This window comes from Oncorhynchus keta, unplaced genomic scaffold, assembly GCF_023373465.1.
Source record: "Oncorhynchus keta strain PuntledgeMale-10-30-2019 unplaced genomic scaffold, Oket_V2 Un_contig_992_pilon_pilon, whole genome shotgun sequence".
Taxonomy (NCBI): Eukaryota; Metazoa; Chordata; class Actinopteri; order Salmoniformes; family Salmonidae; genus Oncorhynchus; species Oncorhynchus keta.
In genome coordinates, this window is record NW_026290727.1 from 244927 (window position 1) to 263610 (window position 18684).

The 18684-nt window shown below is 44.2% G+C and overlaps 1 protein-coding gene and 1 long non-coding RNA gene across 6 annotated transcripts in view; one reads left to right on the top strand and one right to left on the bottom strand.

The window, feature by feature from the left end:
• LOC118374234 (uncharacterized) overlaps nt 1-12773 on the bottom strand; it is a 34151-nt gene extending 21378 nt beyond the window's left edge. Inside the window, exons 1-4 of one of the 4 annotated variants that reach the window (XR_008126643.1) lie at nt 12491-12650; nt 11104-11161; nt 10749-10941; nt 7114-9574 (exon numbers count right to left, since the gene is read on the bottom strand). This is a non-coding gene — a long non-coding RNA (uncharacterized LOC118374234). Of the gene's footprint in view, nt 1-7113; nt 10942-11093; nt 11162-12490 lie in introns of those variants that run through there. The other 3 variants (XR_008126644.1, XR_008126642.1, XR_008126641.1) reach the window with 3 other exon arrangements.
• Nucleotides 12772-15453, top strand: LOC118375022 (zinc finger protein 436-like). 2 transcript variants are annotated; one of them, XM_052513244.1, is made up of 3 exons: nt 12772-13003; nt 13889-14054; nt 14992-15453. In XM_052513244.1, the coding sequence occupies exons 1-3, from the start codon at nt 12995-12997 to the stop codon at nt 15201-15203; spliced, it is 387 nt and encodes a 128-aa protein (XP_052369204.1). In that variant the 5' UTR covers nt 12772-12994; the 3' UTR covers nt 15204-15453. The 2 variants fall into 2 exon arrangements, with proteins under 2 accessions (XP_052369204.1, XP_052369205.1); XM_052513245.1 differs by having other exon boundaries at nt 13889-14042.
• The last annotated feature ends 3231 nt before the right edge of the window (nt 15454-18684 follow it).

Genomic DNA, 18684 nt, shown 5'->3' on the forward strand with positions numbered 1-18684 from the left:
TCCGGCTTTAAACTTCTTCACAACAGTGTCTCGGACCTGCCTGGTGTGTTCCTTGTTCTTCATGATGCTCTCTGCGCTTTTAACGGACCTCTGAGACTATCACAGTGCAGGTGCATCTATACGGAGACTTGATTACACACAGGTGGATTGTATTTATCATCATTAGTCATTTAGGTCAACATTGGATCATTCAGAGATCCTCACTGAACTTCTGGAGAGAGTTTGCTGCACTGAAAGTAAAGGGGCTGAATAATTTTGCACGCCCAATTTTTCAGTTTTTGATTTGTTCCACTTCATGATTGTGTCCCACTTGTTGTTGATTCTTCACAAAAAAATACAGTTTTATATCTTTGTTTGAAGCCTGAAATGTGGCAAAAGGTCGCACAGTTCAAGGGGGCCGAATACTTTCGCAAGGCACTGTAATTACCGATTTCTGAATCTGGTACCTCTAATGAAATTATCCTCTGCAGCAGAGGTAACTCTGAGTCTTTCTTTCATGTGGCGGTCCTCAAGAGTGCCAGTTTCATCATAGCACTCAATGGTTTTTGTGATTGCACTTTCCGGACTGACTGACCTTCATGTCTTAAAGTCATGATGGACTGTCGTTTCTCTTTGCTTATTTGAGCTGTTCTTGGCATAATACTTGGTATTTTACCAAATAGGACTGTCTTCTGTATAGCAACCCTCAAAGTTGCCAGGATGTCACACGTCCTACTTTTACCAATACACTCCTAACAACCAACTCGTTACGAAATGTATATATGATCAAATAAGCCAGAAGACAGATTTTGGGCCCAGTTATCCCTCTTCCTTCTCCTCTTCTTCACTGTTTGATATGAAATATGGTGGAAACTAGCGCATGCCTCCACCAGCCAATGCTCTTAGATTTGCGGGTCGTTTTGAACGAGTGAACATTAAAGGAACAACAGATATTCGAGGGATGCACCCAAATCCGAGGTATAGACTCATTTTAAATTCCTTATATTAGGCAAAGCAGACAGTACCATTTTCTTATTTTTTTAATTTACAGATAGTCAGGGGCTCAATCCAACACTCAGACCTCATTTACAAACAAAGCATTTGTGTTTAGTCAGTCCACCAGATCGGAGGCAGTAGGGATGACCAGGCATGTTCTCTTGATAAATATGTGAATTGGACAATTTCCCTGTCCTGCTAAGCATTCAAAATGTAATGAGTACTTTTGGGTGTCAGGAAAATGTATGGAGTAAAAAGTACATTTATATTCTTTAGCAATGTAGTGAAGTAAAAGTTGTCAAAAATATGAATAGTAAAGTACAGATACACAAGAAAACGACTTATGTAGTGCTTTAAGTATTTGTACTTCAGTACTTCACACCACTGGTAACCAAATAACTTGGGCTTTACATGCACACTAATCATTTCCTATTAAACTGATTATGGCAGTAGGCTGGGTGTGTTATTAGTCATGTAAACATCTTACTCTGCTGATCTTAATTGGTGTGAGGTCATAACTGAAGTAAGGATACACCTTTAAAAACACCTGGTTTTCTGAACAATCTTTAGAATGATTAGGACATGTAAACACTTTAATCAGAGTTATAGAGGTGTATTTAATCTGTGTATGTGCTAACACAAGCAGCGCCAGGTAACTTCTTTTAACTGAGTTCAGGAAAAACTAAAAGTATACAGTTTAGAAATTGTTTTCACAAACAAACTTTTTTCTCCAAACTCAGAATTAAATATGCTTAAAAAGAATGACATGGTTGGTGTGGTGGTACGTTTGATCCTCGTCCCAGTCAGCAGTGAGGATACAGGCAGAAACTCCTGTACAGTAGAAGGCTACAATAATCTCAACTTTCCTGTGTTGTCTGTGGGGGAACAATCGTCTTTGAAGGAAGCAGCTGTAGGAATCATAGTGTATGTTCTGATTCTCATCCTCTGGCTTTATGTGGTTCAGGTGAGTGAGAGGAATTAACCCCTTTTCATATTCTGTTTTATAATCATTGATCTCAATATTAAACTTTAATTTATGAATTAATTCATCCAATCATCTGTTCATTTATTTATTCTTTCCATCATTCGCAAAAACAGGGAGAAGGCCTCCAAATCCACCTCTGACAGAAGAGACACAGCAGAGAATGGACTTGTGAGTCTGTTGGAATCAGCTGACTGACAACGGTATGTGTGAATCACCCTTAGCTGCTTGGCAAAGTGGATTTTTCTGGTTTTCAGGGATAAAGCATTTTCAACCTAACTACTGTTTCTTTTGAAAAACGGAAGTGTGCTGACAAATGGAAGTGTGCTGACAAATGGAAGTGTGCTGACAAATGGAAGTGTGCTGACAAACGGAAGTGTGCTGACAAACGGAAAGTGTGCTGACAAACGGAAGTGTGCTGACAAACGGAAGTGTGCTGACAAACGGGAAGTGTGCTGACAAACGGAAAGTGTGCTGACAAACGGAAAGTGTGCTGACAAACGGAAAGTGTGCTGACAAACGGAAAGTGTGCTGACAAAGTGTGCTGGAAAGTGTGCTGCGGAAAGTGTGCTGACAAACGGAAAGTGTGCTGACAAACGGAAAGTGTGCTGACAAACGGAAAGTGTGCTGACAAACGGAAAGTGTGCTGACAAACGGAAAGTGTGCTGACAAACGGAAAGTGTGCTGACAAACGGAAAGTGTGCTGACAAACGGAAAGTGTGCTGACAAACGGAAAGTGTGCTGACAAACGGAAAGTGTGCTGACAAACGGAAGTGTGCTGACAAACGGAAAGTGTGCTGACAAACGGAAAGTGTGCTGACAAACGGAAAGTGTGCTGACAAACGGAAAGTGTGCTGACAAACGGAAAGTGTGCTGACAAACGGAAAGTGTGCTGACAAACGGAAAGTGTGCTGACAAACGGAAAGTGTGCTGACAAACGGAAGTGTGCTGACAAACGGAAGTGTGCTGACAAACGGAAAGTGTGCTGACAAACGGAAAGTGTGCTGACAAACGGAAAGTGTGCTGACAAACGGAAGTGTGCTGACAAACGGAAAGTGTGCTGACAAACGGAAAGTGTGCTGACAAACGGAAAGTGTGCTGACAAACGGAAAGTGTGCTGACAAACGGAAAGTGTGCTGACAAACGGAAGTGTGCACTCTGCTCAGGCATCTTTCTATGCCAATGACTGTGGCGTTACTGTATTTTTCAACCGTAATGTTATGTCTTCTTTCCCCATCAGCGAGACGCTAGTCCAATTTATGTCAACGGCTCAGGCATGGCCATGACCCCTTCTGCAGCACAGACAGCAGACACAGATGATCAGGATGACGTTCACAACATCAGTATTCACCACAGAAACCAGAAAGTGCCTCTATATTCCACCGTCCAACTGCCTCAAACCCAGAAATAGGTTGGGTTCTTCTATGTGTGTATTGGCAGTTTTTAAAATAAATTAAAAAGGTGCAAACTGCCGTCATCTGTGCTGGAGTCTGTATCGTCTGAACAGGTGCAAACTGCCGTCATCTGTGCTGGAGTCTGTATCGTCTGAACAGGTGCAAACTGCCGTCATCTGTGCTGGAGTCTGTATCGTCTGAACAGGTGCAAACTGCCGTCATCTGTGCTGGAGTCTGTATCGTCTGAACAGGTGCAAACTGCCGTCATCTGTGCTGGAGTCTGTATCGTCTGAACAGGTGCAAACTGCCGTCATCTGTGCTGGAGTCTGTATCGCCTGAACAGGTGCAAACTGCCGTCATCTGTGCTGGAGTCTGTATCGTCTGAACAGGTGCAAACTGCCGTCATCTGTGCTGGAGTCTGTATCGCCTGAACAGGTGCAAACTGCCGTCATCTGTGCTGGAGTCTGTATCGTCTGAACAGGTGCAAACTGCCGTCATCTGTGCTGGAGTCTGTATCGTCTGAACAGGTGCAAACTGCCGTCATCTGTGCTGGAGTCTGTATCGTCTGAACAGGTGCAAACTGCCGTCATCTGTGCTGGAGTCTGTATCGCCTGAACAGGTGCAAACTGCCGTCATCTGTGCTGGAGTCTGTATCGTCTGAACAGGTGCAAACTGCCGTCATCTGTGCTGGAGTCTGTATCGTCTGAACAGGTGCAAACTGCCGTCATCTGTGCTGGAGTCTGTATCGTCTGAACAGGTGCAAACTGCCGTCATCTGTGCTGGAGTCTGTATCGTCTGAACAGGTGCAAACTGCCGTCATCTGTGCTGGAGTCTGTATCGCCTGAACAGGTGCAAACTGCCGTCATCTGTGCTGGAGTCTGTATCGTCTGAACAGGTGCAAACTGCCGTCATCTGTGCTGGAGTCTGTATCGTCTGAACAGGTGCAAACTGCCGTCATCTGTGCTGGAGTCTGTATCGCCTGAACAGGTGCAAACTGCCGTCATCTGTCCTGGAGTCTGTATCGTCTGAACAGGTGCAAACTGCCGTCATCTGTGCTGGAGTCTGTATCGTCTGAACAGGTGCAAACTGCCGTCATCTGTGCTGGAGTCTGTATCGTCTGAACAGGTGCAAACTGCCGTCATCTGTGCTGGAGTCTGTATCGTCTGAACAGGTGCAAACTGCCGTCATCTGTGCTGGAGTCTGTATCGCCTGAACAGGTGCAAACTGCCGTCATCTGTGCTGGAGTCTGTATCGTCTGAACAGGTGCAAACTGCCGTCATCTGTGCTGGAGTCTGTATCGTCTGAACAGGTGCAAACTGTCATCTGTGCTGGAGTCTGTATCTGAACAGGTGCAAACTGCCGTCATCTGTGCTGGAGTCTGTATCGTCTGAACAGGTGCAAACTGCCGTCATCTGTGCTGGAGTCTGTATCGTCTGAACAGGTGCAAACTGCCGTCATCTGTGCTGGAGTCTGTATCGTCTGAACAGGTGCAAACTGCCGTCATCTGTGCTGGAGTCTGTATCGTCTGAACAGGTGCAAACTGCCGTCATCTGTGCTGGAGTCTGTATCGTCTGAACAGGTGCAAACTGCCGTCATCTGTGCTGGAGTCTGTATCGCTGAACAGGTGCAAACTGCCGTCATCTGTGCTGGAGTCTGTATCGTCTGAACAGGTGCAAACTGCCGTCATCTGTGCTGGAGTCTGTATCGTCTGAACAGGTGCAAACTGCCGTCATCTGTGCTGGAGTCTGTATCGTCTGAACAGGTGCAAACTGCCGTCATCTGTGCTGGAGTCTGTATCGTCTGAACAGGTGCAAACTGCCGTCATCTGTGCTGGAGTCTGTATCGTCTGAACAGGTGCAAACTGCCGTCATCTGTGCTGGAGTCTGTATCGCCTGAACAGGTGCAAACTGCCGTCATCTGTGCTGGAGTCTGTATCGTCTGAACAGGTGCAAACTGCCGTCATCTGTGCTGGAGTCTGTATCGTCTGAACAGGTGCAAACTGCCGTCATCTGTGCTGGAGTCTGTATCGTCTGAACAGGTGCAAACTGCCGTCATCTGTGCTGGAGTCTGTATCGTCTGAACAGGTGCAAACTGCCGTCATCTGTGCTGGAGTCTGTATCGTCTGAACAGGTGCAAACTGCCGTCATCTGTGCTGGAGTCTGTATCGTCTGAACAGGTGCAAACTGCCGTCATCTGTGCTGGAGTCTGTATCGTCTGAACAGGTGCAAACTGCCGTCATCTGTGCTGGAGTCTGTATCGTCTGAACAGGTGCAAACTGCCGTCATCTGTGCTGGAGTCTGTATCGTCTGAACAGGTGCAAACTGCCGTCATCTGTGCTGGAGTCTGTATCGTCTGAACAGGTGCAAACTGCCGTCATCTGTGCTGGAGTCTGTATCGTCTGAACAGGTGCAAACTGCCGTCATCTGTGCTGGAGTCTGTATCGCCTGAACAGGTGCAAACTGCCGTCATCTGTGCTGGAGTCTGTATCGTCTGAACAGGTGCAAACTGCCGTCATCTGTGCTGGAGTCTGTATCGTCTGAACAGGTGCAAACTGCCGTCATCTGTGCTGGAGTCTGTATCTGAACAGGTGCAAACTGCCGTCATCTGTGCTGGAGTCTGTATCGTCTGAACAGGTGCAAACTGCCGTCATCTGTGCTGGAGTCTGTATCGCCTGAACAGGTGCAAACTGCCGTCATCTGTGCTGGAGTCTGTATCGTCTGAACAGGTGCAAAGTCATCTGTGCTGGAGTCTGTATCGTCTGAACAGGTGCAAACTGCCGTCATCTGTGCTGGAGTCTGTATCGCCTGAACAGGTGCAAACTGCCGTCATCTGTGCTGGAGTCTGTATCGTCTGAACAGGTGCAAACTGCCGTCATCTGTGCTGGAGTCTGTATCGTCTGAACAGGTGCAAACTGCCGTCATCTGTGCTGGAGTCTGTATCGTCTGAACAGGTGCAAACTGCCGTCATCTGTGCTGGAGTCTGTATCGTCTGAACAGGTGCAAACTGCCGTCATCTGTGCTGGAGTCTGTATCGTCTGAACAGGTGCAAAGTCAAGGTTGGTGATTTCCTGCCACCTGCAGTCATTGAATGTTTGCTCAGGAGTATAATTAATTAGCAGACCCTTCATGCTGACCTGGATATACTTTTTTTATCCTTCCTGAACTCATATCAAGTCCCACCTAGTCGACTACTTCAAAATGGTGAAAACCCTCAATGCTGCTATCCATGCTAAAATAGGCTTTGGTCCAAGTGCTCCCTCTACCTACCTCTATGGTTTGAGTCAGCTGTTGACTGCTGTCAGCTGTTGACGGCTGTTGTGTTGAGATGCCAGAAGAGAGCACTGTGGTCCAATTATATTGTAGGATCTTAATAGGGATATTTTACAACTCTCCTTCTTGTAGAATAGCTTGACTGACTTAAACCCTTGGCTTCTAGAAGGAACATAGGCCTCTTGTATAATAAGTGCTCCATAAGAAGTTAATAGATTTGTTGAAAAGCCCTTTACTGACATGTTGGTTGTCAGGAGAAGACATGACAGGAAGACAGCTCTTCATCACCATTTTAGCCTCTGTACATCTGGATGGTGTCAACCACAGACCTCAGACTCTGTTTCACACATCCAATAAGGCATTCTATCAAAACTCTCGCTCTCTCTTCACTCTGTAAGTACACTTGATAATAACGTATACCCTACCGTTCTACTTTTTATTGGGGATTTGTTCTGCAGAATGAAAGCTTGCATGTCAATCCAAATGTAAAATAGACATCTGTAGTGTGGTGTCATTTATTTTGTTATGTTGAGTTGAATTACATAGAAGAGACCAGGATATATTGTGCGCCTGAGTTCCAAAACAACAATGCTATAGTCATGATAATGAGAATAAAATAAGTTTGAAACAATTGATGGAGAAACATGTCTTACAGGAGCTACACATTTGCTACAATAAGTGACCACCCGCCCCTCCCGTGCTTAGTTGCAGTATGACGTGTAATCTACATAATATTAACCATCTACAGTCGTGGCCAAACGTTTTGAGAATGACACAAATATGAATTTCCATAAAGTTTGCTGCTTCAGTGTCTTTAGATATTTTTGTCAGATGTTTAATATGGAAAACTGAAGTAAAACTAAAACTACAAGCATTTCATAAGTGTCAAAGGCTTATGTTGACAATTACATGAGGTTGATGCAAAGAGTCAATATTTGCAGTATTGACCCTTCTTTTTCAAGACATCTGCAATCCGCCCTGGCATGCTGTCAATTAACTTCTGGGCCACATCCTGACTGATGGCAGCCCATTCTTGCATAATCAATGCTTGGAGTTTGTCAGAATTTGTGGGTATTTGTTTGTCCATCCGCCTCCTGAGGAATGACCACAAGTTCTCAATGGGAATATGGTCTGGGGAGTTTCCTGGCCATGGAACCAAAATATCGACATTTTGTTCCCGAGCCACTTAGTTATCACTTTTGCCTTATGACAAGGTGCTCCATCATGCTGGAAAAGGCATCGTTCGTCACAGAGAAGTTGCTCTCGGAGGATGTGTTGGTACCATTCTTTATTCATGGCTGTGTTCTTAGGCAAAATTGTGAGTGAGCCCACTCCCTTGGCTGAGAAGCAACCCCACACATGAATGGTCTCAGGATGCTTTACTGTTGGCATGACACAGGGCTGATGGTAGCGCTCACCTTGTCTTCTCCGTACAAGCTTTTTTCCAGATGCCCCAAACAATCGGAAAGGGGATTCATCAGAGAAGATTACTTTACCCCAGTCCTCAGCAGTCCAATCCCTGTACCTTTTGCAGAATATCAGTCTGTCCCTGATGTTTTTCCTGGAGAGAAATTGCTTCTTTGCTGCCCTTCTTGAAACCAGGCCATCCTCCAAAAGTATTTGCCTCACTGTACGTGCAGATGCACTCACACCTGCTTGCTGCCATTCCTGAGCAAGCTCTGTGCTGGTGGTACCCCAGACCCCGCAGCTGAATCAACATTAGGAGACGGTCCTGGCGCTTGCTGGACTTTCTTGGGCGCCCTGAAGCCTTCTTCACAACAATTGAACCGCTCTCCTTGAAGTTCTTGATGATCCGATAAATGGTTGATTTAGGTACAATCTTACTGGCAATGGTTCCAAGCACCACCCTCCTGAAGCTTCCAGTCTGTTATTCAAACTCAATCAGCATGACAGTGATCTCCAGCCTTGTCCTCGTCAACACTCACACCTGTGTTAACGAAAGAATCACTGACATCATGTCAGCTGGTCCGTTTGTGGCAGGGCTGAAATGCAGTGGAAATGTTTTTGGGGATTCAGTTCATTTGCATGTTAGAGGGACTTTGCAATTAATCTGATCACTCTTCAATACATTCTAGAGTATATGCAAATTGCCATCATACAAACTGAGGCAGCAGACTTTGTGAAAATTAATATTTGTGTCATTCTCAACTTTTGGCAATGACTGTACTCTATTAAAGGGGGCACTGATCTGTAGGCCTATGTGACATCATTAGTTGCCTTTCATCATTTACATTTACATTACATTTAAGTCATTTAGCAGACGCTCTTATCCAGAGCGACTTACAAATTGGTGCATTCACCTTATGACATCCAGTGGAACAGCCACTTTACAATAGTGCATCTAAATCTTTTAAGGGGGGGTGAGAAGGATTACTTTATCCTATCCTAGGTATTCCTTATATCAAAAAGATCATGCATGTTAATATCTTAATAATGTGTCAAAATATACAGTACCAGTCAAAAGTATTAGAACACCTACTCATTCAAGGGTTTTTCTTTATTTTTTACTATTTTCTACATTGTGGAATAGTAGTGAATACATAACTATGAAATAACACATGGAATCAAGTAGTGAGCAAAAAAGTGTTAAACAAATCAAAGTATATTTTTGATTCTTCAAAGTAGCCACCCTTTGCCTTAAAGACTGCTTTGCACACTCTTGGTATTCTCTCAACCAGCTTCATGAGGAATGACAGAGTGATTCATTCCTCATGAAGCTGGAGAGAATGCCAACAGTTTTGAAGGATTCCTACATATGCTGAGCACTTGTTGGCTGATTTTCCTTCACTCTGCGGTCCAGCTCATCCCAAACCATCTCAATTGGGTTGAGGTTGGATGATTGTAGAGGCCCGGTCATCTGATGCAGCACTCCATCACTCTTCTTATTGGTCAAATAGCCCTGATACAACCTGGAGGTGTGTTGGGTCATTGTCCTGTTGAAAAACAAATGATAGTCCCACTAAGCACAAACCAGACAGCATGGCGTATCGCTGCAGAATGCTGTGGTAGCCATGCTGGTTAAGTGTACCTTGAATTCTAAATAAATTACCGACAGTGTCGCCAGGAAAGCACCCCCACACCTCCTCCTCCTCCATGCTTCATGTTGGGAAGCACACATGGGGAGATCATCTGTTCACCAACTGTGTCTCACAAAGACACAGCGGTTGCAAACAAACATCTCAAATCAAATCAAATTTATTTATATAGCCCTTCGTACATCAGCTGATATCTCAAAGTGCTGTACAGAAACCCAGCCTAAAACCCCAAACGGCAAACAATGCAGGTGTAAAAGCACGGTGGCTAGGAAAAACTCCCTAGAAAGGCCAAAACCTAGGAAGAAACCTAGAGAGGAACCGGGCTATGTGGGGTGGCCAGTCCTCTTCTGGCTGTGCCGGGTAGAGATTATAACAGAACATGACCAAGCAGGCCAACCCAGACAGGCCGACCACAACAGTGAATCAACCCACCCAAATGTGGACTCCTCAGACCAAAGGACAAATTTCCAACGGTCTAATGTCCATTGCTCGTGTTTCTTGGCCCAAGCAAGTCTCCTCTTCTCATTGGTGTCCTTTAGTAGTGGTTTCTTTGTAGCAATTCGACCATGAAGGCCTGATTCACAGTCTCCTCTGAACTGTTTACGTTAAGATTTGTCTGTTAGTTGAACTCTCCAAAGCATGTATTTGGGCGGCAATCTGAGGTGCAGTTAACTCTAATAAACTTATCCTCTGCAGCAAAGGTAACTCTGGGTCTTCCTTTCCTGTGGGGGTCCTGATGTGAGCCAGTTAGCGCTTGATAGTTTTTGCGACTGCACCTGCAGAAACTTTCATAGTTCTTGACATTTTCCGGATTGACTGACCTTCATTTCTTAAAGTAATGATGGACTGTCGTTTCTCTTTGCTTATATGAGCTGTTCTTGCCATAATATGGACTTGGTCTTCTACCAAATAGAGCTATGTTCTGTATCCCTACCTTAACACAACTGGAACCCAAAAGAGTTCTCCTATGGGGACAGCTGAAGAACCCATTTGGAATCCTGTTTTCTAAGAGACTACCCTGCATGTGTCACAGGTGTAACCAAGGTCTTATAATGAGTGACATAATCCTCACCTCGTCCATGGAGGCTACACTGTTGATCCTGGCAACGGCTCAAAGGTTCTGAGCGCGGTTGCTAGGCGATGGTCCAGGGTGGAGAGGGGCCACGGGAATAGAGGATCATGAAAAAGAGTCCCTCATGACATCAGACTGTACTGGGGCAGGGAGAGGAGACGCAGACAGACACAGGAGGGTAGAGTGACGGATCCTAGAGAAGGAGAAAGAGAGCGAGAGAGAAATGAAGTAAAAGTTGAGAAAGAAGAGGAATAAATTATATTTTTCATTTATCATGTTCTCTCCTCTAGGTGAGTATATATATTCATGATAACACAACTTATGTCTTAATTTTTTATCATGTACCATGTTATACCAGCAGCACTGCTCCAGAGGTGTCAGGATAGAGGGTTCATCTGTAGTGACGTCCAAACCTGTAGTCAGCACACAGTGTCAATGTTACAATCAACTAACGTTAGTTAAACCTGTAGTCAACACACAGTGTCAATGTTACAATCAACTAACGTTAGTTAAACCTGTAGTCAGCACACAGTGTCAATGTTACATTCAACTAACGTTAGTTAAACCTGTAGTCAACACACAGACCGTTCGTTAGCTAGCATTCGAGGGCTGACTGTTCTCTATTTGTGCAGAGTAAAAATAAAATGTTGATAATTTGTGTAGTCTTACTACTGCAGTATGCTACTGCTTGTCCATGTGATCGCTAACAGCAAGAAACACAGACGAGAGAAACGTGAAAGAATTCAGGCAGCAGAGATGAGCTTGTCATTAGCTAGCGAACGTTTGCTTTATTGCTACAATATAGCTTTATTTGTTATTTTGAAATTGCATCTTTATTGTTTATTTATTGTATACAAGTTATACATAGACAGAAGGGAGTTAGTTATAAATACAATACATTTGACTGTAGTTTAGAAGAAAGACTTACGCAGGGGTGTAAAGTACTTAAGTAAAAATACTTTAAAGTACTACTTTAGTAGTTTTTGGGTGTATCTGTACTTTACTATGTATATATTTGACAACTTTCACTTAACTACATCCCACAAGAAAATAATGTAATTTTCCCTAAAGCCCAAAAGTCCTAATTACATTTTGAATTCTTAGCAGGACCGAAAATGGTTCAATTCACACTTATGAAGAGAACATCCCTGGTCGTCCTACTGACTCTGATCTGGCAGACTCAATAAACAGAGAACATCCCTGGTCATCCCTACTGACTCTGATCTGGCAGACTCACTAAACAGAGAACATCCCTGGTCATCCCTACTGACTCTGCTCTGGCAGACTCACTAAACAGAGAACATCCCTGGTCCTCCCTACTGACTCTGCTCTGGCAGACTCACTAAACAGAGAACATCCCTGGTCCTCCCTACTGACTGCTCTGGCAGACTCACTAAACAGAGAACATCCCTGGTCCTCCCTACTGACTGCTCTGGCAGACTCACTAAACAGAGAACATCCCTGGTCATCCCTACTGACTCTGCTCTGGCAGACTCACTAAACAGAGAACATCCCTGGTCCTCACTACTGACTCTGCTCTGGCAGACTCACTAAACAGAGAACATCCCTGGTCCTCACTACTGACTCTGCTCTGGCAGACTCAATAAACATAAATTATTTGTTTGTAAATGCTGTCTGACTATCCGGCTATCCGTACATTTGAAAAAACAAGAAAATTGTGCCGTCTGGTTTGCTTAGTATAATAACATTTTAATTATTCATACTTATATTTGAACAATTACCTCAAAGTTGTATCTTTCCATAATTCCTCTCCGTGTAAATAGATTCCCACTAATATGAACTAATTGGCGCACAAGGACAATGTTGTTCGAGAACCAGATACTCCCTCGCGAGAGAGAAGCCTGTTGACATACTTCCTCTTTGCGCATGTGTTCCAAGTGGCTGTCAGGTAAAAGTAGACGAAATCAGACAACAGGATTCTTAGGGAAAGGGGGTGTTGAACGTTTTCTTCACTTTTATAGATCACGTCAAATGTTATCCAGGAACTTTCTGAAGTAATATTAGGCTACATGAGACGTTTATTTGTTCTAACTTATTTACGTTTTGATATTTAAATAGATGTTTGATTGCTCTCGTCTAGGGGCGCATCAGTCGCAGCCTTGAGAATCGATTTTTTTTCACAGCAACTAGTCCCTAGTCATTATCTGAACACTACAACAAAAGTAGTTCAACTGTACTGTACCCTACAACATGTCATGCCATACAAATAAACAATAGCTTCCACAATGGATCGGGTAAGTCTATATGCCTCCTGTGTTGTACAAAATGTCTAGGCCAAGTTTTCATCAACTTGGATCCTCCACATTCATGTGTTGAGTATAAACGGCTGGACAAAAAAACATGACGGAAAAACTTGTTGGGATTTTTTTCTTCTTCAACAAAGTAGCCTACTACTACTACTATATCATGTTTAGGAATCTGTGACTGACCTAATTATCTCTCCTTCCTCCCAAAGTGTTCACATTCCTTCGCTGATTTCGAACACATTGTCCATTATTTGACCTGATACTCAAGTGGCCGCTCAAACAAAGAAAATAAATGTCTTTAAAAATGGAAGGAAATCGGAAAAAGGCAAGATCAGGTGGGACCATTATAGCCAACGAGAGGGAAGACATGCGTGTTGCCACAGAGTCCAACTTCTATTTAGCATTTACATTTATGTCGGATTAGGCATAACGCTAGAAGTGTTGTTAAGGTTAGGGTTAAAATCACATGTTAATAAGGACAATGGTAGAAATGGGCGTGGTTTAGGGCTTTGTTTGCGTCACTACTACCATATAAAGTGTCCTATTTTTTTTATCAATACACTCTTAACCTAATCGGTACGAATTTGATATTTGATCAAATGAAACAGAAGACAGATTTTGGGCCCAGTTATCCCTCTCGCTTCACCTCTTCATCGCTGTTTGAAAGGAAATGACTGATATGAGATATATGGTGGAAACTAGACCATTCCTCCACCAGTCAATGCTCTTAGATTAGTGGGAAGTAGTGAACGATTCAGCATTTGAGGAAAAATGAGATATCCTAGGGATGCACCCAAATCAGAGGTTTAGACTAAATTAATACAATATTTGGTTTAATGTTAATCAATGTAGAATACTTATTGTGGCCAACAGGACAAAGCTAGCCTGCCCCACTTCACCCCCCTGGAGTCCCCAGGTCTAATGTCTCCCTGTACTTTACTGCTGGGTCTGGTCGACTGCAGGAAAACACCGGGGCAGAGTGGAACTGAGAGAGGAGAAGAGGAACATGGAGATATGATTTCATTACGTAAGAACCATGGTGTGTGGATTAGACTACAGTCTGCTTCTGTAACAAATAATTGATTTAAGCATATATTGATTAAAATATCTGGTCGATTTTAAGAAGTGTAACTTGGTAAAAAAAAAACGTTTGATTTCACATAATTTTAACATTCTGTCATGAAGAGCAAGTGCTCAACTAAATAAAAAACAAGTTTCTCATCTCAAGAGGTTACATAGAAATAAATACTATAGTAAGTGCCAAATAAAGTAACCGTGTTGACTTAACAGGGGACGACTGAAAACAACAAAACCTCTGGATTACATGGCTAAAATAGGCAAGCAGCGCCAGCTAACATCTGTTGCTCGAGTCCGGTGAGTTCAGGAAAAACTGAAAGTATGCAGCTTTATTTATCCGAACTCAATCAAATATGCTTAAAATAACATGGTCGCTGTTGTAGAAAGTTTATTTTGATAGCCTATTTTTTGCATTTATCAAAGTCACGTAGCCTGATTTCAGATGTGTCCATGTAAACAGGTTTATGAGGGAAATTGTTCTACTTTCCAAGCTTGTCCATGTTTTAATCAAACTCCTATACTAATTGACTTCACAATAATCATATTATTCTGCGCTTGTAACTTTACTCAATGATGGTAAACCTACGAGTTATTATTGTATTAGGTGGGTTAAAATCTTACTAGAAGTTTTGACGAAGGGACCTGTCAAAATGCTGAATTGTATCACTTTAGCAAGTCTTTATTCATATTAAAAATCTAATTAATCAAATACTCCATCCATGTGTTCTGTATTAAATGTCACTTTATTTTATATAACAGATTTAAAATGGAATATTGGTGCACAATTATTACTGGAAAAATATCAGAAGGACGCAAAAGGCATTCATTTAATGGAAATACCGATCTGTTTATGGACCCATATTTGCAGAACTTAATGATTTAACGTCTTTGTTTCACAGGGGACATCCCTAATCGTTGCTCTCTCAGTGGGAAGGGCTTATCATCTGGGGCACCTCGACAACATCATGATGCTGAGGAGAAAGAGCAGAGTCTCTCCAGATCAGAACACCTCAAGAAACACCAGCAGAGATGTATAGGGAAGAAACCTCACCGCTGCTGCTTTGACTGTGGGAAGAGTTTTGCTAAACAGAAGGAATTGGATCATTCATGAGCGGATTCACACCGGTGAGAAACTGTACCACTGCTCTCAGTGTGGGAAGAGTTTAGCTGATTCTAAAACATTAAATTGTCATCAGAAAGTTCATACAGGGGAGATACTGTACCCCTGCTTTGATTGTGGAAAATACCTCAATCAATCAGGAGCCCAGACAACACAAACAATATAATCATTTTGCACGCCCAATTTTTCAGTTTTTGATTTGTTAAAGTTTGAAATATCCAATAAATGTCGTTCCACTTCATGATTGTGTCCCACTTGTTGATTCTTCACAAAAAAAAATACAGTTTTAGATCTTTATGTTTGAAGCCTGAAATGTGGCAAAAGGTCGCAAAGTTCAAGGGGGGCGAATACTTTCGCAAGGCACTGTAATATCTACAGGTAATATAATATCTACTGGTAATATCTACAGGTAATATATAATATCAAATTATAATAATTCATTAGAATCATTCAGAGCTGCAGGTGAAGGTGTCTTCCTCCACAGAGGAAAATAAGTGAACACTGACCTGTAGCACCAGCTGTCTTCTGACAAAGTCTCACCAACCCAAATACCAAAATAACTACCTAGACCCAGTCAGCAGTAAGGATACAGACAGATACTCCTGTTCTGTAAACGGCCATGAGGATCTCCTCTCACTGTCACGATGTGGCCTTTTGGGTGTAGATTGTGGCTCCCCCCTTCTCTCTCCCACGTCAGGTTTTACAACTGTCATAAATACCTGGTGGAAACTCCCATGCAGTATTGAGGGAGAGAGTCTACCAGAGCAAAGAGCTTCTCTTTAATCCCCAAAATGGGAGAGCTAACCCATTTCTATTTTTGAGAATGTGGAAATTGTCCGTGGACATTTAAAGAACAATCCTGTCGAAGTTGTTTGACACACAACTATATCTCTTAATGTGTACATTTCCCAGCTGTCAGGTTTACATATATATATATTGAGGAATGTATGTGATTAAACATGAAACTATTTGTGAAAAGATGTTATGTGATGTTAACCTTCTACATGAGTGGTTTTCATATAAAGATTCCAAGAACACAGGATGAGATGTTAGTATCCTTTGTGCAAGCACTTCCAAGAGTTAATGAACAGTGAGCCTGGTGAAATTTGGGGAGCGCATCGTCAGTAGTGTACCTTTGGTTCCTAGGGTGTTTCGGCCTTTCACACTATACACCCTCCCCAAAGCTGGCCAGCGACAGGGTGATCAATCATACGCTTTCGTCCCATTCCCAATTAGTCATAGAAGTTGCCTTGTTGTTGATAGCCAACATCCCATGGGACTATGCATGGCAGGGGCGTCCTCCTCCCTGAGTCTAGCATTGTTGACTGCATACCTCCTGGCCCTCTCACTTCGGGGCCCAGCTGGGGTCTTTCCTCTTCATCCAGAGCCACTGACTGCCGCCTTCTGCCGCCTCCGATACAGCTTTGATTGCCGAAAGCTGGCTCTGGCCCTTAATTCCCATGTCTCTAAGCAGTCTGGTTGTAGATGTTGCCACAAAACCTCTGCAGCCCACCTCCACTGGTCGGACTTGTGTTCCAGCCATGATGCCGTGCTTCGGCAGCTAGATCGTCATAGCGCAGATGTTTTCGCTCATAAGCCTCATCTACTGAGTCCTCCCAGGGTACTGTGAGCTCAATGATGAAGACCTTCTTGAGCGAACGGGACCAGAGCACCATGTCAGGTCTTAGGGTGGTGGTTGCGATATCCGGAGGAAACACAAGTTGCCGGCCAATGTCAGCTAGCATTTTCCAGTCGCGGGCCAAGCGCAGCTGGTCTCGCTCTACACCATGGTGTACACCATGGTGTAGAGCCGCTCTTCGGAGGTTTAGCCCCTTCGCGGACAAAGTTTGTTCGTAAGGGGTGTGATGCTGCTGGGGGTGGTAGGGAGTTGGTGGCAGCTCGCTTGTCCTCCAGGGCGGACGCAAGGTTTTTAAGGACTTGGTTGTGACGCCAAGTGTAGCGTCCTTGGGTGAGGGTGTTTTACACCCTGTGAGAATGTGCCTGAGGTTGGCTGGCATGGAATAGAGGGCACAGTCTGGATCTTCACCATACCATTGGTGAAGATTAACTGGTGTTGGAAGGATGTCATATGTTGCTCTGATGGAAAACCGCCTCGCTTCCATGGCCCACAGATCCTTCCAGCTGATCTTTCTCTTCTCCACACTGTCCCATCGAGTCCACTGTCCCTGTTTGGAAAGAGAGACTGCCTTGGCCCATCTTGCAGTCTCTTCCTGATGGCGTACTTCCGCCGCTCTGGTGCAGTGGCCTTACTCCAAGCAGCAAGGCTAGTTAGCCCAAGGCTTCCTCTCCCTTGCTGAACATGACCCACAATGTCAGCATGTCTGAGGGCTGCTGTTGCCTCCTGGACTGCTTTTCCTGGCCTCCATTTGCGCCCAGTTGCCAAAGTCGGCGCGTTGTGCTCACCACTGGGTCTCGAGCTTCATTCAGTGTCATCTGGAGCCTGGTTTTTGCACACTTGAATTCCTCTGTTAGACTGGTGAGGGGCAGCTTGAGGACACCATCTCCACAGAGGCCTATGGTGGTAAGGCATCGTGGAACTCCGAGCCACTTCTTTAAGTAGCCTGTGACTCCTCTTTCCATCCTCTCCACTGTTGAGATTGGAACCTCAGACACTGCTAAGGGCCACAACACCTGGGGTAGGAGACCAAACTGCAGACACCAGGCCTTTAACTTTCCAGGTAGCTGGGTGTTGTCGATGGACTGTAGGCTACTACTGATGTCTTTGCGCAGCTGTTGCACCTGGTCTTTGTCCTTCAGGCTTGCATCATACCACCTTCCAAGGATTTTTACCGGCTGCTCAGACACTGTTGGGATTTGGTCATCTCCGATGAAGAATTTCAGGTCAGAGAGTACTCCCTTCACAATCGAGATGCTGCGTGACTTGGATGGTTTAAATCTTCATACGGGCCCAGCTGATGTTCTCCTTGAGTTTTCTGAGCAGTCTCCTGGTGCATGGGATAGTGGTGGTCAATGTTGTAATGTCGTCCATGTAGGCTCTGAGTGGAGGGAGGCGGAAACCAGAGTCGACTCGCTGTCCACCAACAACCCATTTTGAGGATCTGATGATAACCTCCATTGCCATTATGAATGCCAACGGAGAAATGGTACATCCCGCCATTATACCTACATTCAGGCACTGCCATGAGGTGGTGAAGCAGAACTGCAGATCCTGGAAGTACGACTTCACCAGGGTTGTGATGGTGTCCGGTATGTGGAAAAATCTGAAGGCAACCCACAGGAGTTCATGGGGCACAGAGCCAAATGCATTGGCGAGGTCGAGGAAGACTACATGGAGGTCCCTTTTCTCCACCTTGGCCATTTGGATCTGGTGCCAGATCATGCTGGAATGTTCCAAGCAGCCAGAGAACCCTGATATTCCTGCCTTCTGTACAGATGTATCGACGTACGCATTCCTTTGCAGGTACTCAGCCATCCTCTGGGCAATGACCCT